Genomic DNA, 24064 nt, shown 5'->3' with positions numbered 1-24064 from the left:
CTTGTAGGGAAATACTTCAAGACTATGTAAATATTTGTTTCCCAAACATTTAGCTACTAGCTTTAACATCCATTAATGAATGATTCCTGCTTGAGATTATTATTAGTGATGGTTGCCAAACAGTGCTTTTTCTATTTCCATCATTCCATCTATATTAATTGGAAATCTGTAAGACCTTTCTTTTCTCACTTTTAATTCAATTACAGTGAAAGGATACAAAGAAAATCAGCAAACGGGCTCATGGGTATTTGTTTTATTCTATGGGTACTATAGGTTGCTGCAAAAGTGTCGAATAATTCATAACTATCATTTATTTTAAGCTCAAATCATCCCACACCTGCCCACTGGGAGCCCCTTCAAGTTGGCTGCTGTGTCCTTCTGATATATCCCCATAATTTTCTGAGCATTTGGCCACAAATTGTTCCAGGCACATCTTGCATTTTTCCCTCTCCTGTCCTGGAACAGCCATTTCTCCAACGAATCTTGGCTTCTTTTATTGGAAAAAAGTATTTAGAGCCAAGACTAGGTGTGCTTATTGCTACAAGGTGTCTGTTGCTACTTCTAGGCCCTATCTTCTACCCTCACGTATTTCCATCTCTATGTGTATATATTAAGAACCCCATGTTAGGCTGGGCGGCATGGCTCATGCCTGTAATCCTAACACTTTGGGAGGCCGAGGTGGGTGGATCACGAGGTCAGGAGATTGAGACCATCCTGGCTAACACAGTGAAACCCCGTCTCTACTAAAAATACAAAAAATTAGTTAGCCAGGCCTGGTGGTATGAGCCTGTAGTCCCAGATACTTGGAAGGCTGAGGCAGGAGAATTGCTTGAACCCAGGAGGAGGAGGTTGCAGCAAGCCAAGATCGCACCACTGCACTCCAGCCTGGGCGACAGAGTGAGACTCTTGTCTCAAAAAAAAAAAAAAAAAAAAAAAAGGTAACTCCAATTCATGGAGTTCATGTTTGCCACCCCTCCTTTGTAATTTATTTCTCTGAGGGAAAGCTGGCTGTCATTATCCACATGTATTTACTTATTTCCCCAATCCTAGAACACATATAGGCATTTTGTTTAGAAATGGCTAAGTTCCTATTAGTAAATTAGAAACAAATTTACTAATATTTTCTATTCTTTTTTGACTTTATTCTTTAAGAGGATATAGTCAAATTACTGTTTGCTAAAGTAATGTGGGCTACCCTCCCCACTGGTTTTGTTATTCATTTGTAATACAGTTAAGACTCACTTGTTATAGTTTCTATTCAGCTTTGGGCCCATCTCGCATCCCAGTTGTCTAGTTAGTTATTTTTCAAGTATGAAGTTAGAACTATACCAAAAGATGTACTTACAGAAGTGCCAGTTTCTCCTACCCTATTCCATTTCCATTCCCCCATTCTTTCAGTATAGGTAATCAAATTTATGAGTTTCTGGTTTATCCTTCCCATGTGTACTTGTGTATAGGTTTTATACAAATGAGCGGATACTTCTATATATGCTTATTTCCTCTTCTTTCTTGCATGAAAAGGACAACACTACAGGTATTGATTTGCATTTTTTACTTAACAGTATATCCTAGTTTACAGAAGCAAGTCAACAGAGCAGGCCTGACTGCTGTCCTTAGAAAGGTCTACTTGCAGGGTCAGCCTTAGCTAGCATCTGGGAACTAGAGTTTGGGAGTTTCCACCATTCCCTAAACAAGAGTGTCTCACTGTGCCTACACTATAATGTGGTTTATGCTAAACACCTGCTTTCCTTCTAGGAGTCGGAAATTTTGCTATGTGCCAGGCAAAGGATGTCCATGCAACCAGTCCCCAGTAAAATCCCTGAGCACTGACCCACTAACAAACTTCCATGGTAGACAATATTTCACACATGTTGTCACAGTTTATTCCTGAAGGACGTTAAGTGTGTATGACTCCACTAGGAAAGGACTCCTGGAAGCTTGCACTGGATTTCCTCTGGACTTTGGTCTATGCCTGCTTCCCTTTTGCTGATTTTCTTTGTATCCTTTCACTGTAGTAAACTGTAGCTGTGAGAACAACTAAATGCTGGGTCCTGTGAGTTTCAGCAACTCTGAAAACCTGCTGGTTTTGGGGAACCCTGACACAACTGGAAATCACTCCATATCAGTATATAGAGATCTTCCTCGTTATTATAGCTGGATAATACTCCATGTATGGACATACCTTATGCCATAATGTATTCAATATCTCTCCTATATATGGGCATTTAGGTTGTTTCCAATATTTTACAATTATAAACTGCTGAAAAGAACAACCTTGTGTATATGTATTGTTATACTGCTAGAAGTGTATCTTTTTTTTTTTTTTTGACACAGAGTTTTGCTCTTGTCACCCAGGCTAGAGTGACAATGGTGCAATCTCGGCTCACTACAACCCTTTCTTCTGGGTTGAAACTATTCTCCTGCTTCAACCTCCCGAGTAGCTGGGATTACAGGCACCCGCCACAACACCCGGCTAATTTTTTGTATTTTTAGTAGCGATGGGGTTTCACCAGGTTGGCCAGGCTGGTCTCGAACTCCTGACCTCAGGTGATCCACCCATTTCAACCTTGCAAAGTGCTGGGATCACAGGTGTGAGCCACTGTGCCTGGCCACTGTTTTTTTTTTTTTGAGACGGAGTCTCGCTTTGTCACCCAGGCTGGAGTGCAGTGGTGCCATCTCGGCTCACTGCAACCTCTGCCTTCCACCTTCCGCCTCTCGGGTTCAAGCGATTCTCCCACTTCAGCCTCCCAAGTAGTTTGGATTACAGCCATGCATCACTGCGCCCAGCTAATTTTTGTATTTTTAGTAGAGACAGGCCTTCACCATGTTGCTCAGCTGGTCTCGAACTCCTGATCTCAGGTGATCCACCCGCCTTGGCCTCCCAAAGTCGTGAGATTACAGGCTTAGAAGTGGCCGGGCGCGGTGGCTCACGCTTGTAATCCCAGAACTTTGGGAGGCCAAGGCGGGCGGATCACGAGGTCAGGAGATCGAGACCACGGTGAAACCCCGTCTCTACTAAAAATACAAAAAAATTAGCCGGGCGTGGTGGCGGGCGCCTGTAGTCCCAGCTACTCGGAGAGGCTGAGGCAGGAGAATGGCGTGAACCCGGGAGGCGGAGCTTGCAGTGAGCCGAGATCGCGCCACTGCACTCCAGCCTGGGCGACAGAGCGAGAATGTGTCTCAAAAAAAAAAAAAAAAAAGAAGTGTATCTTTTAAGGCAAGTTTCCTTGAAGTGTTCGGTCCACAAGTCAAGGCACCGGTAGTTTTGTTAAATGTTGCCAAACTCTTCCTCAGAAAGGTTGTATCAGTTTGCATTCCCACCAGCAATGTATTAGAATGTCTGTTTCCTCATAGCCTCGCTAACCAGATACGTTGTCATACATTTTCATTTTCACCCATCTGGCAGTCAAAAAGTGACACCCTTAGATCAAAGGAAAAAAAGTGGTATCTCTGGTTAACTTTGCAATTCTCTAATTACATGAGGCTCACCCTCTCTTACGTTTAACCACCATACACACACACACCACACAAACACACGCACCACAGTTCATTATCAAGTCTTCTCATTTTTCTTTTTCTTTTTTTTTTTTTTTTTGAAAGGGAGTCTCGCTCTGTCACCAGACTGGAGTGCAGTGGCACAATCTCAGCTCACTGCAACCTCCGCCTCCCAGTTTCAAGCAATTCTCCTGCCTCAGCCTCCCGAACAGCTGGGACTAAAGACATGCACCACCATACCCAGCTAATTTTGGTATTTTTAGTAAAGATGTGGTTTCATCATGTTGGACAGGATGGTCTCAAATCTCTTGACTTCATCATCCTCCCACCTCAGCCTCCCAAAGTGCTCGGCTTTACAGGTGTGAGCCACCACACCTGGCCTAAGTCTTCTCATTTTTCTATTGGGTTTGGTTCTTCATTCCTCAATTCAAGAGTTCTTCATGTATTACAGATATAGACCCTTTATCTCTGATATACATTGCAAATATGTTCTCTCAATTTGTCAGTTGTCTTTTGACTGTGGGATATTTTGTCAATCTAGCAAGAGCTCTTATAAATTGAGATCAGGGGATGCCTGGGGTTTGCAAATCTGAAATGGTATGCAAGTGGTATGTCTGCTTTTCTGAAAGGTCTGCAGTGTTCAGATTTCCAAAGGGTCCTGTGGCCTGAGAGTGATTAGGAGCTGCTGTTGCAGCCCCACATCTTCCACTGGCCTAACTGTGCCCCACAGGACCACTCCTGCTGAATGACCTCTAAGTTGTTGAAGGCTTCTCTCACGTCTCTTGACTGTTCTCTTTCACAAGTTAGACACCCAATGACCTGGCCTCCAGATGCATATTTTCAGGTTGTGTCATTAGTGTGAATACATATCCATGAATGTATTCCTGGTTTTCTATACCTCTCACACACATGACAACAACAGGAGAGTATAATACTCTAGCTGTGGCCTAACCAGCACACAACAGAGCATGACCACCACTTCTCAGTCCAGATAACATATTTCCCTTAATGATATTAAGAGCAAATTGGCTTTTCCTGGCACAAAGCCAATTCTAATTGACCTGCTAAAACCTGCAGGTCTTCCGTTTCCCCCTTCCCCGTAAGTACTTCTGTTTCTTTTCAATTGTGGAGATCACTTTTTGACCCCGAGTACAAAAGGTTAACATTTATATCAATTAAATTTCATTCTGCTTTATACAATTCAAAATGGAATATACACCTGGTGGAGCTGGGAGGGAGAAATGGGATGATTTTAAAAAAGAACAGGGTGACGGGGTGCGGTGGCTCGCACCTGTAATCCCAGCACTTTGGGAGGCCGAGGTGGGTGGATCACGAGGTCAGGAGATCGAGACCATCCTGGCTAACATGGTGAAACCCCATCTCTACTAAAAAAATACAAAAAATTAGCCAGGTGTCATGGCGGGTGCCTGTAGTCCCAGCTACTCGGGAGGCTGAGGCAGGAGAATGGCATGAACCTAGGAGGTGGAGCTTGCAGTGAGCTGAGATCGCACCACTGCACTCCAGCCTGGGTGACAAAGCAAGACTCTGTCTTTAAAAAAAAAAAAAAAAAAAAAAAAAAAGAACAAGGAGATAGTAATCTAGTTCTTAGGTTGGTTGTTATGTAAGCATGTGTATGTACATGTATGCATATATAAACACATAATACGTGTGTGTTCATTATACTTTATGTGTATTACACATGCTTTTATATCAAATATTACATTAAAAAACTTTTCTCTCCTGAAATGGCAGGTCCCTAAATTGGAAAAAAAAAAAAAAAAAAAAAAAAGAAACTTTTCTTGTTAGACTTAGCCCACCACATCAAGAAGTAACACAATAGGAACTCTGTGATCCTTAGCCTTTTACCTATTTAACTGTATTTTTAAAAGACAGGGAATTGGCTGGGCACAGTGGCTCACTCTGTAATCCCAGCACTTTGGGAAGCTGAGGTGGGTGGATCACCTGAGGTCAGGAGTTCAAGACCAGCCTGACCCACATGGTGAAACCCTGTCTCTACTAAAAAAATGCCAGGCGTGGTGGCGGGCGCCTGTAGTCCCAGCTACTCGGGAGGCTGAGGCAGGAGAATGGTGTGAATCCGGAAGGCGGAGCTTGCAGTGAGCTGAGATTGTGCCACTGCACTCCAGCCTGGGTAACAGAGCGAGACTCCATCTCAAAAAAAAAAAAAAATTAGCTGGGTGTGGTGGCGCATGCCCATAGTCCCAGCTACTCGGGAGGCTGAGGCAGGAGAATGGCGTGAACCTGGGAGGCGGAGCTTGCAGTGAGCTGAGATTGCGCCACTGCACTCCAGCCTGGGCGATAGAGCGAGACTCCATCTCAAAAAAAAAAAAAAAAAATTAGCCGGGTGTGGTGGCACATGCCTGTAATCCCAGCTACTTGGGAGGCTGAAGCAGGAGAATTGCTTGAACCTGGGAGGTGGAGCTTGCAGTGAGCTGAGATTGCGCCATTGCACTCCAGCCTGGGCAACAAGAGCGAAACTCTGTCTCAAAAAAAAGAAAAAAAAAAAAAAAGGCATCACAGCATAAACTCAAATATCATGTTCGAATGTTACTTAATGCTTCATTCATTCCTAATCATAGTCACTGTATGAAACCCACTAACAACAATTAACTGCCCTTTATCCTGTGTAAAGAAATGATATATGTATCAAGACCGGGATGGGAGCCTAGCCTAGGCAGCCCAAAGAACATATGAACTTGTTGGTGGGTCTAGAGCAGGGGTTGGGAAGCCACAGCCCTCAGGCCAGCAGCCTGTGCTAATAAAGTTTTATTGGAATACAGCCACATTCATTCATTTGTGTATTGCCTCTACCCACTTTTTTTTTTTTTTTTTTTTTGAGACGGAGTCTTGCTCTGTCGCCCAGGCTGGAGTGCAGTGGCCCAATCTCGGCTCACTGCAAGCTCCGCCTCCCGGGTTCACGCCATTCTCCTGCCTCAGCCTCTCCGAGTAGCTGGGACTACAGGCGCCTGCCACCACGCCCGGCTAATTTTTTGTATTTTTAGTAGAGACGGGGTTTCACCATGGTCTCGATCTCCTGACCTCGTGATCCGCCCGCCTCGGCCTCCCAAAGTGCTGGGATTACAAGCGTGAGCCACCGCGCCCGGCCTTGCCTCTGCCCACTTTATGCTACAATGGCAAAGCTGAGTTGTTCCAAAAGAAGACCATATGAGGCCAGGCATGGTGGCTCATGCCTGTAATCCCAGCACGTTGGGAGGCTGAGGCGGGTGGATCACAAGGTCAGGAGAATTGCTTGATCCCAAAGGTTGCAGTGAGGCAAGATCACACCACTGCACTCCAGCCTGGGAGATAGTGAGAGACTCAAAAAAAAAAAAAAAAAAAAAAAGACCATATGACCCGCAAAGTCTAAAAGATTTACTATGTGGCCCCTGATAGAAAAAGTTTGCTAACCCCTGGCTTAGAAAACCATCCAGTGGAGACAGTCCGCTGGGCAGGTACATTCCTTTAAGAATTTGGACGGCCCGGCAGGGTACGGTGGCTCACGCCTATAATCCCAGCATTTTGGGAGGCCAAGACGGTCGGATCACCTGAGGTCAGGGGTTCTAGACCAGCCTGGTCAACATGGTGAAGCCCTATGTCTACTAAAACTACAAAAATTAGCCGGGCATGGTGGTAGGTGCCTATAATCCTAGCTACTCGGGAAGCTGAGGCAGGAGAATCGCTTGAACCTGGCAGGCAGAGGTTGCAGTGAGCCGAGATCAAACCACTGCACTCCAGCCTGGGCGACAGAGCAATACTCTGTCTCAAAAAAAAGAAAAAAGAATTTGGAGGGCCCAGCTCAGTGGCTCACACCTGTAATCCCAACACTTTGAGAAGCCGAGGTGGGAGGATTGCTTGAGCCCAGGAATTTGAGAGCAGCCTAGGTAACATACTAAGACCCTGTCTCTATTAAAAAAAAAAGAAGAAAAAAGAATTTGAGACCATCACACTATCATAGCTCACTATTAGTCTCAACTAACCAACCTCTCTGGGTATAATTTCAAGCACACATCGGCTGGTCATGGTGGCTCATGCCTGTAATCCCACCACTTTAGGAGGCTGAGATGGGTGGATAACTTGAAGTCAGGAGTTCGAGACCAGCCTGGCCAACATGACGAAACCCGGTCTCTACTAAAAATGCAAAAAAATTAGCTGGGTATGGTGGCTCATACCATAATCACAGCTATTTGGGAGGCTGAGCAAAGAGAATCACTTGAACCCAGGAGGCAGAGGTTGCAGTGAGCCAAGATCGTGCCACTGCACTCCAGCCTGGGTGACAGAATGAGACCTTCTTAAAAAAAAAAAAAAAAGCCTCCCTTTAAAGGTTTCTCTGTGATGCCTCACTCCAACCTACCAAAACGTAAGGACTGAGTATATCTATATCATTTCTTAACATCAAATGCTGAAATACCATGATTTTCACAGACTCAATATTTCATATACAGTCGCTGCTTCAGAGAACTGATACTTTTTTACTAAGCGCTTCCTCTCTTCAAGTGTCTGATGTGACACAAATGTTTTAAAAGATCATCAAAACAAAGTTAACTTCAAAATCAACATTTCGGAAATGTTTCAAGAATAAATCATGAGCCAACCGTCAGCATCTGTATTTTATCCAGAGAAAACTGTCATTCACACTCAACTCTTTTGAATGGAGATTTCATTTTTTTTTTTTTGAGACGGAGTCTCGCTCTGTCACCCAGGCACCCAGGCTGGAGTGCAGTGGCGCAATCTTGGCTCACTGCAAGCTCCGCCTCCCGAGTTCACGCCATTCTCCTGCCTCAGCCTCTCCGAGTAGCTGGGACTACAGGCGCCCGCCAGCACGCCAGGCTAATTTTTTGTATTTTTAGTAGAGACGGGGTTTCACCGTGGTCTCCATCTCCTGACCTCGTGATCCGCCTGCCTCGGCCTCCCAAAGTGCTGGGATTACAAGTGTGAGCCACCACGCCCGGCAGAAGATTTAATTTCTTACCTGACTTGGGCTAGTCTTTTCTTCAGCAGCTGTGGAATGTTGATGTGGATCTTTCTTTGCTCCCTCAGAGGGTTCTCTTATAACTTCTGCCTGGCCCCCTGGATCTCTGATGACCTTTGGCTCCATGCTCTTGCTTCTCTTTGCCCTATCCAAGATCCAAGATGCCACAGAACCTCCTGCTGTGGAGTCCACTAGCCCACATCGCCCAGGCTCACTCCCATGATCCAAGGTCTCATAGGTTTCTTCACAACAACTCTCCACATGAGTCCTCTGCAGCTCCAAGGGCAATGCCCTATTCTGACTTAAAAGAGAGCTTGAGGCTCTAGGTTTTACATCTGGAATCACACTTGGCTCAGGGTCAGCATGAAGCTCTCTGGAGACACTTACTGGGAGTTCAGAGTATAATTCCTGTACCACGGCAGACATGGAGGAATCAAGTGGAACTGGCTGAGTCTCTACTCCAGATGACAGCATTAGGGCAGACGCAGATTATGGAGTCAAGTCTTTTACATCAAACGATTCACCCTGACACAAATCACAGGAAGGGATAAAACTTTAAAACCTTGATAGGTTAGAAGGCTGCCTCAGTTCAAACCGGCTACAACGAAGAAAATAAGTTCTACTTTAAATGCCAGCATTATGTGGCACCAAAAATTTCTCCTTAATGAGTTTGTAGAAAAATAAATACCTTAACCTTTAATAACATTTAATTGAGATTAGACAGCTCTCAATCAAATCTCAATTCAAATACTGCCCTATGAACAATTCTCAATTTAAACGTGAAGGGCCTGCCAATGCATAAGAGAATAAGACATGCCTAAAGCATCCAAGGATAGACCTGATGTAAATGAGAAAATAAAGATGGTTTTCTGTTTGCTTTCATGGGCATGAACCTTACCTCTTTTGTTCACTGCTATATCCCCATGCTATCCCATAGTACGTACTCAGCAAATATTTGTTGAATGAATATATACTGAGGAACTCTGGCAAATTTCATACACTGACTTTTCCTCTTTGAGGGAGGATAGGGATAAAGTGGGATTCCATTCCTTTACTGCTTACTAAATACTTGAGCTCTCTCTACCCAGGCTAGCACAAGACACTACTAAACCAGCTCGTTAGCAGAATCCTTCCTGATTTTTATCCTGCATCTTTGGATTTTCCAAGTGTTTTCCACAGTCATCACTCATTTGATTCTCATAACAACCCTTCGAGCTAAGCAGGGCAGCTATCAGCTTCTTGTTTTAGATCCTAACACCACACCTGAGGAGGTTAAATATGAGCTGTCTAAAATATTACATGGTTGTCTGAGAGGATGGAGGTGGAGGTATATCAAGAGAGAAAGAGCTTCCACTGTGTTCGTAATGTTTCATTTCTTGCACTGAATGGTATCAACAGCTTATTTGCTGGAATACTTATATCTAAGCAGTTTGTAATACTACACTATATAAGTAGCCAAAACACACACATACTCAGGGCCAGGGTTTCTTGGCTCCTAACTTTTCCAGTTTAGTGTACCAAACATGAGTTTCCACAACAACAAAATCCACTTTGACCATTCTGATTAGTCTGAATGTTTACAGGCCTTGAAATAAATCTTGCCTAAGTAGGGTAAAAAAAAAAATCTGCTTTGACCTGACCAAAGCAGAAATTGGTCAGCCAGATAAGATACTTCATGCTTTCATTTTTTTTTTAGACAGGATCTTGCTCTGTCACCCAGGCTAGAGTACCATGGTGCAATCGTTCCTCACCGCTGCCTCCCTCGCCCAGACTCAAGTGATCCTCCTGCCTCAGCTTCCTGTAGCTGGGACAGGTGCACATCACCACACCTGGCTAATTTTTTAATTTTTTTGAGACGGAGTCTCGCTCTGTCGTCCAGGCTGGAGTGCAGTGGCATAATCTTGGCTCACTGCAACCTCTGCCTCCCGGGTTCAAGTGATTCTTCTGCCTCTGCCTCCCGAGTAGCTGGGACTACAGGCGTGTGCCACCACGCCCGGCTAATTTTTGTATTTTTAGTAGAGACAAAGTTTCACCACGTTGGCCAGGCTGGTCTTGAACTCCTGACCTCGTGATCTGCCCACCTCAGCCTTCCAAAGTGCTGGGATTACAGGCATGAGCCACTGTGCCAGGCCACACCTGGCTAATTTTTTTTTTGGTGGAGACAAAGTTTTGATACGTTGTCCAGGCTGGTCTCCAACTCCTGAGCTCAAGCAATCCTCCTGCCTTGGCCTCGCAAAGTGCTGGGGTTACAGGCACGAGTCACCATGCCTGACCCACACTTTCATTCTTGATGCTTTCCCTAACCCTAAACAAGGAGAGAAAAGATGAATTTTAATGAACCTTCCCAAAGGTAAAAGAGAGTAACGTTATAATACTAACTTAAATACCAGAAGTGATAAGAAATTAGATTGCTGTTCCATGATGTTTAGGTAACACAAAAAGGCAAATTTAAAAAATTAAATCCAAAACATTAGGCTGGGTGCAGTGGCTCACACCTGTAATCCCAGCACTTTGGGAGGCTGAGGCAGGCGGATCACTTGAGGTCACGAGTTCGAGAACAGCCTGGTCAATATGGTGAAATCCAAGGCCGGGCGCAGTGGCCCACGCGTGTAATCCCAGCACTTTGGGAGGCCGAGACGGGCAGATCACGAGGTCAGGAGATCAAGACCATCCTGGCTAACATGGTGAAACCCCGTCTCTACTAAAAATACAAAAAATTAGCAGGACGTGATGGCGGGCGCCTGTGGTCCCAGCTACTGGGGAGGCTGAGGCAGGACAATGGCGTCAACCCAGGAGGCGGAGCTTGCAGTGAGCCGAGATCGTGCCACTGCACTCCAGCCTGGGTGAGAGCGAGACTCTGTCTCAAAAAAAAAAAAAAAAAATCATGAAATCCAGTCTCTACTAAAAATAGCAAAATTAGCCAGGCGTGGTGGCAGGCTCCTGTAATCCCAGCTACTCGGGAAACTGAGGCACAAGAATTGTTTGAACATGGGAGGCAGAGGTTGCAGTGAGCCGAGATCTTGCTACTGAACTCCAGCCTGGGCAACAGAGCAAGACTCCCATCTCAAACACAAAAAAGAACAAGCAATAAAACAAAACAAAACATTACCAAGAGATAAACTGTGTGTACACGGGAAGAGCGAGAATCAAATGAGATTCTGGATGTGAAAAGCTTTCACAAACAATGCTTTAAGGCTGGGTGCGGTGGCTCATGCCTATAATCCCAGCACTTTGGGAGGCCCAGGCAGGCAGATCACCTGAGGTCAGGAGTTAGAGACCAACCTGGGCAACATGGTGAAACCCCGTCTCTACTAAAAACATAAAAATTAGCCGGGCATGACGGCGGGCACCTGTAGTCCCAGCTACTCAGGAGCCTGAGGCAGAAGAATTGCTTGAACCTGGGAGGCGGAGGTTGCAGTGAGCCAAGATCACACTACTGCACTCCAGCCTGGCTGACAGAGTGAGACTCCGTCTCAAGAACAGTGCTGAGAGAAATGTATCCCTTTTAGATATAGAATCTTCCCCTTTCTCCTTTATTTCCAGATAGAGAAAGATTTTTCTAGGGGCACTTCAGATTTTAGGCCATTTATGTGTGTGTAAGGTGGGGGATGGGGGAGGTTAGTAGAGATAATGTGGAGTTGCTATTTGATGCCAAAAATAAGTAGGAAGTGCTCAATTTTAATTTGGTTCAGTTTTCCTTTCCCAACAACATACACAGTCCAGTTTTCAGCTGTCACAGCACATACAGATTTGAAGAGTAAATGCAGGAAAGGATACTGTAAAAGAGCAGATTTTTCGAAGGAGATGGGCTCCTTGGGTCTCTGCCACCTTATGCATCTGACCCTGCCTACCACAGAGATACGGGTGTTCTTAAAACTTAATCCTTGACTCCTCCCTTTTTAGGCTTCACTTTCTTGATAACGTCATCTTTTTCTGCAGCCTCTGTGATGAGGATGACTCAAAACTCTTCCCGTTTTTTTTTTTTTTTTTTGAGATGCAGTCTTGCTCTGTCGCCTAGGCTGGATGAAGTGCAGTGGTGCCATCTCAGCTCACTCCAATCTCTGCCTCCCAGGTTCAAGGATTATCCTGCCTCAGTCTCCTGAGTAGCTGGGATGACAGGCACGTGCCATCACGCCTGGCTAATTTTTGTATTTTTAGTAGAGACGGGGTTTCACCATGTTGGCCAGGCTGGTCTCGAACTCCTGACCTCAAGTAATCCACCTGCCTCGGCCTCCCAAAGTGCTGGGATTAAGGGTGTGAGCCACTGCACCTGGCCTAAAACTCTTCCTTTAAGCACAGAGTTACCATAGGATTCGGCAATTCCCCTCATAGGTATACATGCACAAAACACATGTCCACATAAAAATTTGTACAAAACTGGCCGGGCGCGGTGGCTCACGCTTGTAATCCCAGCACTTTGGGAGGCCGAGGCGGGTGGATCACGAGGTCAGGAGATCGAGACCACGGTGAAACCCCGTCTCTACTAAAAATACAAAAAAATTAGCCAGGCGTGGTGGCGGGCACCTGTAGTCCCAGCTACTCGGAGAGGCTGAGGCAGGAGAATGGCGTGAACCCGGGAGGCGGAGCTTGCAGTGAGCCAAGATTGCGCCACTGCACTCCAGCCTGGACGACAGAGCGAGACTCCGTCTCAAAAAAAAAAAAAAAAAAAAAAAAATAGCCAGGCGTGGTAGCGGGCACCTGTAGTCCCAGCTACTCGGAGAGGCTGAGGCAGGAGAATGGTGTGAACCTGGGAGGCGGAGCTTGCAGTGAGCCTAGATTGCACCACTGCACTCCAGCCTGGGTGACAGAACGAGACTCCATCTCAAAAAAAAAAAAAAAAAAAAAAATTTGTACAAAACTGTCTTTAGCAGCACTACTCGTAATAGTCAAAAAGTATAAACAATCCAAATATCCATCAACTGATGAATGGATAAACAAAATGTGGTATAGCCATACAATGGAATATTATTCAGCCATAAAAAGGAATGGAGAAATAACATGTTACAACATGAATGAACCTTGAAGACATTATGCTAAGTGAAAGAAGCCAGTCACAGAAGCTCACATATTACAAGATCCCCTGTATAGGAATCTCTAGAATAGGCAAATCTTACTATGAACCCAGCTACTAAGAGGGGAGGATCACATCCATGGGAGGCCAAGGTGGGCAGATCACGAGGTCAGGAGTTCGAGACCATCCTGGGTAACACGGTGACACTCCGTCTCTACTAAAAATACAAAAAATCAGCTGGGCATGGTGGCATGTGCCTGTAGTCCCAGCTGCTCTGGAGGCTGAGGCAGGAGAATCACCTGAACCCAGGAGGCAGAGGTTGCAGTGAGCTGAGACTGTGCCACTGCACTCCAGACTGGGAGGCAAAACTGAAACTCTGATCCCCACCCCCCCGCCAAAAAAAGGCTAGGATTCTTGGAGAAATTGGGAGTGACAGCTGATGGACACAGAGTTTCTTTCTTGAGTAATAAAAATGTTCTAAAGTCAATTATGGTTATGGCTGTAGAACTCTGTGATTATACCAAAAATCACTGACTGGTACAATTTAAATCAGTCAATTGTATGGCGTATGAATTAAATCTTAAAAAAACGATTTTTTTTAAAAAAGAAACCTGGCCAGGAGCAGTGGCTCACGCCTGTAATCCCAGCACTTTGGGAGGCCAAGGTGGGCGGATCACTTGAGGTCAGGAGTTCCAGACCAGAATGGCCAACATGGTGAAAGCCCGTCTCTACTAAAAATCCAAAAAATTAGCTGGGCATGTTGGCGAACACCTGTAATCCCAGCTACTTGGGAGGCTGAGGCAGGAGAATTGCTTGAACCTGGAAGGCAGAGGTTACAGTGACCTGAGATGGGGCCACTGCACTCCAGACTGGGTGACACAGTGAGACCCTGTCTTGAAAAAAAAAAAAAAAAAAAAAAGAACCTGACCTTGACCCCAACCTTTCTTTCAATTCCCAACCTACATTTCACTTGCAAGAATGGCACCCCCAAAACTTACCATGTTTAAAACAGAATTCATTCAATCTATTGAATAATTGAGTCTTTCTACATGCAAACAGCTTTGAGAAACAAGGATAAATAAGACGCCCTCAGCAACCTTACAAGCTCATTCCTTCTTTTTTTTTTAAAAAAAAAAAAAAAAAAAAAGAGACAGGGTCTTGCTGTGTCGCCCAGGCTGGAGTGTGGTGGTGCGATCATAGCTCACTATAACCTTGAACTCCTTCTGCCTCAGCATGCCTGGCTAATTTTTTTTTTGAGACAGAGTTTCGCTCTTGTTGCCCAGGCTGGAGTGCAACAGTGTGATCTCAGCTCACCACAATCTCCACCTCCCAGGTTCAAGCGATTCTCCCGCCCCAGCCTCCTGAGTAGCTGGGATTACAGGCATTCGCCACCACACCCAGCTAATTTTGTATTTTTTAGTAGAAACGGGGTTTCTCTATGTTGGTCAGGCTGATCTCAAACTCCCAACCTCAGGTGATCAGTCCGCCTTGGTCTCCCAAAGTGTGGGATTACAGGCGTGAGCCACTGCGCCCGGCCTACTTTTTTATTTTTGTAGATAATTTTGTAGGTCTTGTTATGTTGCCCAGGCTGGTCTCAAACTCCTGAGTTCAAGCAATCCTCCTACCTCAGCCTCCCAAAAGTGCTGGAATTACAAGCGTGGGCCACTGTGACTAGCCACATGCTTATTCTTAATCCTGTTGCTTCTCAGAAAAGGCACCATCATTATTCTAGAGCTTAGATTTGAATTCCCAGGCATAACCATATCTGACCTCCCGTCACCATTCAATCAGCACTTGCAGCCTGTGGACTCAACTCCCTACAGTGTTTCTAGTAAATCCTACTCATTTCCATCCCCACAGTTTTAGCTCAAAATTCTGTTCCAAATGTTGCTCCACATAGGGTCATACACAAATACAGGTTTACTAAACAGATCTTTATCATAAAGAGTCAATATTGATAATCACATAAAATGGTTCACCTCTTGATACTCTTGTTTGGACCAAACTCTAAGAGTTTCAACCTGTAAAACAACTAGGCACGTTGGCTAGAGAAGCAAAACAGACACCCCCTCCTTTTTCTCCTGGACTAATTCTGGGTCCTCAAATTTCTGAGCAGAATTGCAGATACGTTACCAAGAACAGCTGGAACCCTAAGAGGTGAGGCGATATTTAGATGCAAGCCTAGACTGGCAGGTTAAACATGGCCGGGAGCTTTGGCTCATGCCTGCAATCCCAGCACATTGGGAGGCCGAGGCGGGCAGATCATGAGGTCAGGAGATCGAGACCATCCTGGCTAACACGGTGAAACCCCGTCTCTACTAAAAATACAAAAAATTAGCCGGGTGTGGTGGCGGGTGCCTGTAGTCCCAGCTACTCGGGAGGCTGAGGCAGGAGAATGGCATGAACCCGGAAGGCAGAGCTTGCAGTGAGCGGAGATCGTGCCACTGCACTCCAGCCTGGGCAACAGAGCAAGACTCTGTCTCAAAAAAAAAAAACAAAAAACAAAACAAAACAAAACTTATTTTCAGCTCAGTAGCTCACACCATCTATCAAAATACTGGTAATGCTACAAGACTGCAGTGACAGAATCCGATTTTGAGAAGACATTCAAGTTCTTTAAATTTCCGAATGCAATGGAGCAATCTAAAAGGATGATGTAGAAATATATCTCTACAGCCGGGCGTGGTGGCTCATGCCTGTAATACCAGCACTTTGGGAGGCTGAGGCGGGTAGATCACTTGAGGTGAGGAGTTCAAGACCAGCCTGGCCAACATGGTGAAACCCTATCTCTACTAAAAAATGCAAAAATTAGCCGGGCATGGTGGCAGGAGCCTGTAATCTCAGCTACTCGGGAGGCTAAGGCACAAGAATCACTTGAACTTGGGAGGCAGAGGTTGCAGTGAGCAGAGATGGTGCCACTGCACTTCAGCGTGGGTGAGAGGGAGACTCAGTTTAAAAAAAATAAAGAATATAAGCCAAGTATCACAGTGTTACCTTGGACAACAGGATCGCCAATGACTTATCTGTATGCTGAACTTTTTTTTTTGGAGATATGGTCTCTGTGGCCCAGGCTGGAATGCAGTGGCTTGATCACAGCTCTCTATAACTTCAAACTCTGGACTCAAGCAATCCTCCTGCCTCAGCCTCCTAAGCAGCCAGGACTACAGGCGCGAGGCAGTGACCCCAGCAAATATTTTTATCTTTTGTAGAGACAAGGTCTCACTACATTGCACAGGCTGGTCTTGAGCTCCTGGCCTCAAGTGATTCTCCCACCTCGGCCTCTCAGTGTGAGCTGCTGCACCCAGCCTTGTACTTATTTTTCAAAACAGTGAGTATATATTACTGATGTTAAAATGTTGTCTAACCATTATTTCTTAAGATCTAAACACACAGCAATAAAAACAGCTGGTAAGTGTATTATCAGTATTTTTTATCAGTATGTTTTTTATCAGTATATTTTATCAGTATTTTTCCAGCTGTCAGCTCTCTGCCTTAACCATCAATGCTTTTACACTGAAGTGTTAAATGTGAAGTGAAAGGGAAGAGTGAGTAACACATGCTTATAAAACGTAGACAGGGATTTACAGCTTAATCTTTGCTAATGACTTATAATCAACCTATTGGGTGATGATACCAGATAATTACCTAATTTGAGGTATAAGCAAAAAATAAACCATAGATTTATGAATGACTTTTGACAGCTGCTACTGGCTTGTCGTCTTTATCACAACACAAATAAGTACTATATTAGAATGTGTAGGGAATGGATTTATTCCTAAAAAGTGACTAATACAGGAAGTATGAAAATTATTATTCCAGTAAAAGTAGAAATTCTTTTATGTTGAGGACAATTATTTCATGCTCTTTCTTTGCAAATGCACAAATACTTCTACCAGCAGTCTTTTTTTTTTGAGACAGAGTCTCGCTCTGTCGCTCAGGCTGGAGTGCAGTGACGCGATCTCGGCTCATTGAAAGCTCTGCCTCCCGGGTTCACACCATTCTCCTGCCTCAGCCTCCCAAGTAGCTGTGACTACAGGTGCCCGCCACCACGCCCGGCTAATTTTTATGTATTTTTAGTAGAGACAGGGTTTCTCCGTGTTGGTCAGGCTGGTCTCAAACTCCCGACCTCAGGTGATCCGCCTGCCTCGGCCTCCCAAAGTGCTGGGATTACAGGTGTGAGCCACCGCGCCCGACCCTCTCCCAGCAGTCTTTTTTTTTTTTTTTTTTGAGACAGAGTTTCACTCTTGTTGCCCAGGCTGGAGTGCAACGCAATCTCGGCTCACCGCAACCTCTGCTTCCCAGATTCAAGCGATTCTCCTGCCTCAGCCTTCCTAGTAGCTGGGATTACAGGCATGTGCCACCATGCCCAGCTAATTTGTTTTGTACTTTTAGTAGAGACGGAGTTTCTCCATGTTGGTCAGGCTGGTCTCGAACTTCTGACCTCAGGTGATCCACCCGCCTCGGCCTCCCAAAGTGCTGGGATTAGAGGCATGAGCCACCACGCCTGGCCTCTCCCAGCAGTCTTAACTGCTGGTCTCTTCATCAGGAAGCCAGGGTCCCTTATCCTGCTCCCACATACTAGCTGCTGAGTCTTGAGTGTGTTAAGTGAAAGTTAAGTGAACTTTCCCGGGCTTGTTTTTCACATGTTCATCAAAATAAGCTCAAAGGGTCTTGTCACCCATAAAAATCCCAAGACTCCAAAGAAAAACTTTTCTATTTCCCTTTGTTTCAGAAAAGCACACCTACAGACACCAACAATGGTGGTATAGAGCTCCCACTAATCCCCTCTGCAATTACTCAACGGCATTTGAGGTAATTTAAGAACACTTTACATACAAAAAAAGATGGTAAGCTTTTCTTTAGTGTGCTTTCAGCTAATTTGGCAGTGTTACTTCCTATCCCACCAAAAAAAACAAAAACAGGAAAACAAACCTACTAGTGAAAGATTAACATTTCTGCTCTCAATCTCATCAGAAAACATTTTATAACACTAAAAACCTGACAAAGTGGCAACTTTTAGTCATTCAAACACTCCCCAAAACAAAAGTTCTGGAGGTACAAAATTTACAGCAACAAGCAAAAAATAAGAAAAAAAAAAAAAAACACAAAGAAAACAGAACATAAAACCGTGTGCCCCAATAATCCCGAATCTGAAAGTCTCCCCTCCCTTTAATTCCAATGCAAAGGGGCTGTTAATAACACTAGGCGCTGCCATGCTTGCTTCAGGGAACAATACTCACAATAATGACCAGGCCCTCAGAAGCTCACAACACTCTTTTCACGTTGAGAAAGGGGCTTTCTTTTCCAAAGATTCAGACCTTGTAGCCATTCCCTCCATGAGGGAATTTGGAGAATGGGCCTCTTCTTGAGAAACAGAGAAAGAAGAGTCTTTTAATAAAATCCCAAGACAAACCATAAGTGAGGCAGGGAAGTTCATACACTAAACAGGGCAAGCGCTTCAACATGGAGCGTGCAAAAAATCTCAAAAGCATCAAGGACTATTTCCCATTTCCTCCCTTTAATAACATCCAGAAAAAGGATCCCTCTGTCTCCACGTAAGGAGTGAAACTGGAAAATGCTCCTGATTTCTACTGACAGAGGCTTCCTGTATAAAAGATTTTCATCTGTTTTATAAAGGAAAAGTAGAAAAGAAACAATCTGTGTCATCCTGGATATACAAGAGGGAAGAGATCTCTTCTCAAAGGTATAGAGTCTTCATTTTCTTGGGAGAGCAAAACACAGGAAGAACATGGAATCGCCCACTTGGGGGGTGGGAAGGATGTGCAGATGGAAGATTTTTTGTCACTACAGTAAGTCAGGGAAGTGGGAGAGGGCATCTCTAACCAGTCAGGAAGAAGTGATACCTTCTGTGGACAAAGGAAGGGCTGGCTTCTGGCATCAGGTCTCCCTTTCTCTTAAGAAGACAGACCTGTTTCCAAAAGCTAAGTCTTTTTTTTATTGATTATTTTCAGTGAGACCCTCTTTGTTAATTTGGAGGAGTACTGTACAGTAGGATCTAAGGGGACTGGAAGTCTCTTTCTCTAACCCCTAAGTGGGAGGGAGTCTTCCACTCCAGTGAGAAAGGATGGTTGAACACTTGTGATGGGGGTTGGGAGGGGCATGCATGGAAAAATATGCTTCTCTGTGCAAGATATTATTTTTCTTTTTTAATGGATTAAGTAATAGTAATAGCAATAGCAACAGCTTACCAAAAGCTTACTGTCTAACTAGTATTTACACAAATGCTCCCTTAGCCCGCATGACAATTGTAAGAAAACAGAACCCAAATTGGAGATGGACTGAAATTGAGACAAGTTAAACAAATAGTCAAAGTCACAAAGATGTTAAGTGAGAGACCCAGGTTTGCAACTATTACACTCCAAAAGCCATGCTCTTTATAATGCAAGGGAAAGGAGCTCACTGCACACCAAGAGGCTTAAAGGGGAGAAGCGAGGCTCTCTCTGTGGACATCACGAGGGGAGAGGGAGAAAGGCTGATTTCTGATACCATAAAGTAAATTTCCAAGGTCTTCCTCTCCGTATCTTGGGGTACAGGTGAAAAATAAAGGAGGAAGGTAAGTCTCTTACTGGGAAGATCCCCTGTCACTTTCAGGCAAGTTGGGTCTCACTCTTCACCTGGGTGACGCTGACCAAAGTTGGGGGAAAGGTCTCATTTAGGGGTTATCTCTTACTCCTCTCCTCCTCAGGGTAAGTTCAGAATCCCCCTCGAACCCTGGGAGTGGGTCTCCCTCTGCTGACCAACGGATGAGCGCTAAGAAAGAGCGTACGCCTCCGATAAGGGGCGTCGTCCTCTCCGAGGAGTTAAGTTGGGGGATCCCTGTTGTATCGAGGTTGAAGAGGAGTCTCTCTCCCGCGTCGGAGCCATGACTTGGAGAAGCCGCTTTTCTCTAGCGACGCGGGGCCTGGTCTCCTCCCTCTCCCTGGGTCGTTCCGCCGCCCACAGGGCAGCCTTGATTCCTTTCCGCGCCCCGAGAGGGCGGGGGGCCTGGACTCCCCTTTAGCCAGCACCACCCGGCGGAGGGTCCCTTTAGGGCGGAGTGGGGCGGGGCGGCTACGCCCGAAGCCTTCCAGTCCCGGCCTCTTACCCTGAGACCTCCTCCGCAGCCCGCGCTTGCCCAGCCAGCTCAGCCTCTGCAGCTGCAGCCCCGTCGTCGCCAGGTCCACCTGAGCCTACAGAGCCGACAGAGGCCGGGGGCGCTCCGGCCGCCGCAACCTCTTCGTCTCTATGGTCCCCCTGCACTTCCTCATCCGGGGCCCGAGCCAGCCATGCGGACTCGCCCAAATCCCGCCCCCACACCGCGCGCGCGCACTCCAAGGGGAGGCTCTTCCTGATTCTGACCTCCCGCCCTCTGCTAGCCCCAGCCTCCCTCAACCCCGCCCCTGCGGCTCAAACTCTTTTTTTTTTTTTTTTTTTTTTTGAGACAGAGTCTCGCTCTGTCGCCCAGGCTGGAGTGCAGTGGCGCAATCTTGGCTCACTGCAAGCTCCGCCTCCCGGGGTTCACGCCATTCTCCTGCCTCAGCCTCTCCGAGTAGCTGGGACTACAGGCGCCCGCCACCACGCCCGGCTAATTTTTTTTTTGTGTTTTTAGTAGAGACAGGGTTTCACCGTGGTCTCGATCTCCTGACCTTGTGATCCGCCCGCCTCGGCCTCCCAAAGTGCTGGGATTACAAGCGTGAGCCACCGCGCCCGGCCCTCTTTTTTTTTTTGTTTTGAGACGGGGCCTCGTTCTGACACCAGGCTGGAGTGCAGTGGCGGGATCTTGGCTCACTGCAACCTCTGCCTCCCAACCTCTGCTTCCCGGGTTCAAGAGATTCTCCTGCCTCAGCCTCCTGAGTAGCTGGGATTACAGGCACATGCTACCACGCCCAGCTAATTTTTAGTAGAGATGGGGTTTCACCATGTTGGCCAGGCTGGTCTTGAACTCCTGACCTCAAGTGATCCGCCTGCCTCGGCCTCCCAAAGTGCTGGGATTACAGGCGTGAGCCACCACTCCTGGCCTTCAGAGTTTATGAGAGTTGCCAAATTAAAAAGTTAAAATATTTGCCTTTTGGCTGGGCGCAGTGGCTCACGCCTATAATCCCAGCACTTTGGGAGGCCAAGGCGGACGGATCATGAGGTCAGGAGATCGAGACCATCCTGGCTAACACGGTGAAACCCTGTGTCTACTAAAAAATATAAAAAATTAGCCAGGCGAGGTGGCGGGCTCCTGTAACCCCAGCTACTGGGGAGGCTGAGACAGGAGAAGGTGTGAACCCGGGAGGCGGAGGTTGCAGTGAGCCGAGATCGGGCCACTGCACTCCAGCCTGGGTGACAGAGCAAGACAACATCTCAAAAAAAAAAAAAAAAATTTGCCTTTTTAAGATGTCCCATTATGGACATCTCTCAGGAGAAGGAATCAAATTCCCTTGAGGGCTAAGAAGAGAGAATCCTATTAGCTTCCCCTGGGATGGAAGAATGTCCCCATCAACCACTGTTGCTAAAGACAAAAACTATCTTGGGGGATCTGGGTGTATCTCCTGAAGTGGCAACATAAAAACATTCTTTAACATAACATTGTTATTCTTAAAAAATTTTGTAACTGTTGCAATCCACTGTATCACATATGTTTTATTACAAGATAAACAATTTCAGCCAGGAGTGGTGGCTTGGCCCGTAGTCCCAGTCCCTTGGGAGGCTGAGGCAGAAGAATCACTTGAGCCCAGGAAATTGAGGTTACAGTAAGCTATGATAGCACCACTGTACTCCAGCCTGGGCAACAGAGCTAGACCCTGTCTCGGGGGGAAAAAAAAAGGCCCAGCTACAGTGACTCGTGCCTGTAATCCCAGAACTTTGGGAGGCCAAGGCAGGCGGATTACTTGAGCTCTGGAGTTTGAGACCAGCCTGGGCCACATGGCAAAACTCCGTCTCTACAAAAAATACAAAAATTAGCTGAGCACACACTTGTAATCCCAGCTACTAGGAGGCTGAGGTGGGAGGATTGCATGAGCTGGGGAGGCAGAGATGCCAGTGAGCTGGGATCGTGCCACTGCACTCCAGCCTGGGTGAAGGTGACCTCATCTCAAAACAAAAACAAACAAACAAACAAAAAATCGCAATTACTTAATACTTGCATTATTTACCTAACTTCTCCTGAGTCCCAACATAAAGGCATCCATGCTTAAGAACTTTGCTTGTCCTGTCCCAGGGTCCCCTTGGTCCACCGCAGAATCTTTCACTACACTATACCATGCTTTTTCTTTCAACATTTTTAAGTTTTCCAAATCTGTAAGAAACGGGCACTGTTAGTATTAAAGATATAAAGAATTTTTTTTTTTTTTGAGACGGAGTCTTGCTCTGTCGCCCAGGCTGGAGTGCAGTGGCGCAATCCCGGCTCACTGCAAGCTCCGCCTCCCGGATTCACGCCATTCTCCTGCCTCAGCCTCCCGAGTAGCTGGGACTACAGGCGCCCGCCACCACACCCGGCTAATTTTTTGTATTTTTAGTAGAGACCAGGTTTCACCGTGTTAGCCAGGATGGTCTTGATCTCCTGACCTCGTGATCCGCCCGCCTCGGCCTCCCAAAGTGCTGGGATTACAGGCGTGAGCCACCGCGCCCGGCTGATATAAAGAAATTAAAGACAAGTGCTGTGTCGTTTAGCAGCAGTGTGATTAGAAGGAGCAGAGGAGACGCGTGACCCAAGACACTGATTCTAGTTATAAGATCTCTCTGGTTTCAAGAGGGGAAGCAGGGAGGCCCTATCGAGTTGCTGCCGCTCAGGTCAGAAACGGTGGACTGGACTAGGGGGCGGGGGTATCAGTGGCAGCAGGCGGAGCTGGCAATTGTCAGGAGCCCTTGGCCAGAGCCTGACCTAGCCCACCCAGCTCTCAGGTTTTCTGCTTGGAGAGAAAGATATCCTGACAGATGCGAGTTTAGGCTGTGCGCTGGGTATGACCAAAGGATGTTGGTTAAAGGCTCCGTTCTGGGAACGGGTCAGGATTCGTCCTTGCTTCCTTCTGAAGGGTTTTGTGTCCTCAGGCTGTTTCCCGGTTTGTGAAATAGGATAGTATCTGCCTCCTGCATCCATCAGGTAATAGGGCTGTAATGATTACATAAGGACTATGAAGCCACGGCAGCCATTCTTATTAACAACCAGAGGGGCGCAGAACGTCGTTTGGAGTTTGCAAGGGTTTGAAAAGCCCCCCCGTAAGTGGACACTTCCCAGCAGAGGCCATCACACTAACTCTCGCGTGCCCAGCCCCTTGCATTTTACATAAGTCCTCCCAGAAACTCTCGTTGGCGCCTCTTAGCAGCCCAATGAGGCCACATGAGTCATTAACCTTGTTCATATAACAGAAAACGGAGCTCTGAGGGATCTCGTTTCCCCTATGTGGCGATCACTGAGTCGGAAACGAAGCTCTGTGGCCATGAATCTATTTCGGATAGACTGGGAGGAAACGGATTTTCTCCGTGGGGCGGGAGGCTTTAGTGCTCGAGGGCAGGAAACGCCAGGAGGTCACCCAATGAAGAGGCCGTACGCGACGCCCCGCCCCCGGCTCGAGCCCCGGATGAGG

The 24064-nt window shown here is 46.3% G+C and overlaps 1 protein-coding gene across 7 annotated transcripts in view; it reads right to left on the bottom strand.

Annotated features, from left to right (window-relative positions):
• PRR14L (proline rich 14 like) overlaps positions 1-20836 on the bottom strand; it is a 70845-nt gene extending 50009 nt beyond the window's left edge. The window contains exons 1-3 of one of the 7 annotated variants that reach the window (XM_055251563.2): positions 20599-20836; positions 18734-18857; positions 8483-9007 (exon numbers count right to left, since the gene is read on the bottom strand). In XM_055251563.2, coding sequence (XP_055107538.2) covers positions 8483-8956 — 474 coding nt within the window. In that variant the 5' untranslated portion in view covers positions 8957-9007; positions 18734-18857; positions 20599-20836. Of the gene's footprint in view, positions 1-8482; positions 10788-18733; positions 18858-20000 lie in introns of all 7 variants that reach the window. The other 6 variants (XM_063623471.1, XM_063623473.1, XM_055251562.2 and 3 more) reach the window with 6 other exon arrangements.
• Between the last annotated feature and the right edge of the window lie 3228 nt (positions 20837-24064).

Source organism: Symphalangus syndactylus, chromosome 18 (genome assembly GCF_028878055.3).
Source record: "Symphalangus syndactylus isolate Jambi chromosome 18, NHGRI_mSymSyn1-v2.1_pri, whole genome shotgun sequence".
Classification (NCBI taxonomy): Eukaryota; Metazoa; Chordata; class Mammalia; order Primates; family Hylobatidae; genus Symphalangus; species Symphalangus syndactylus.
Note: the sequence above shows the minus strand (reverse complement) of the source record. Positions and strands in the feature narration are given on the sequence as shown.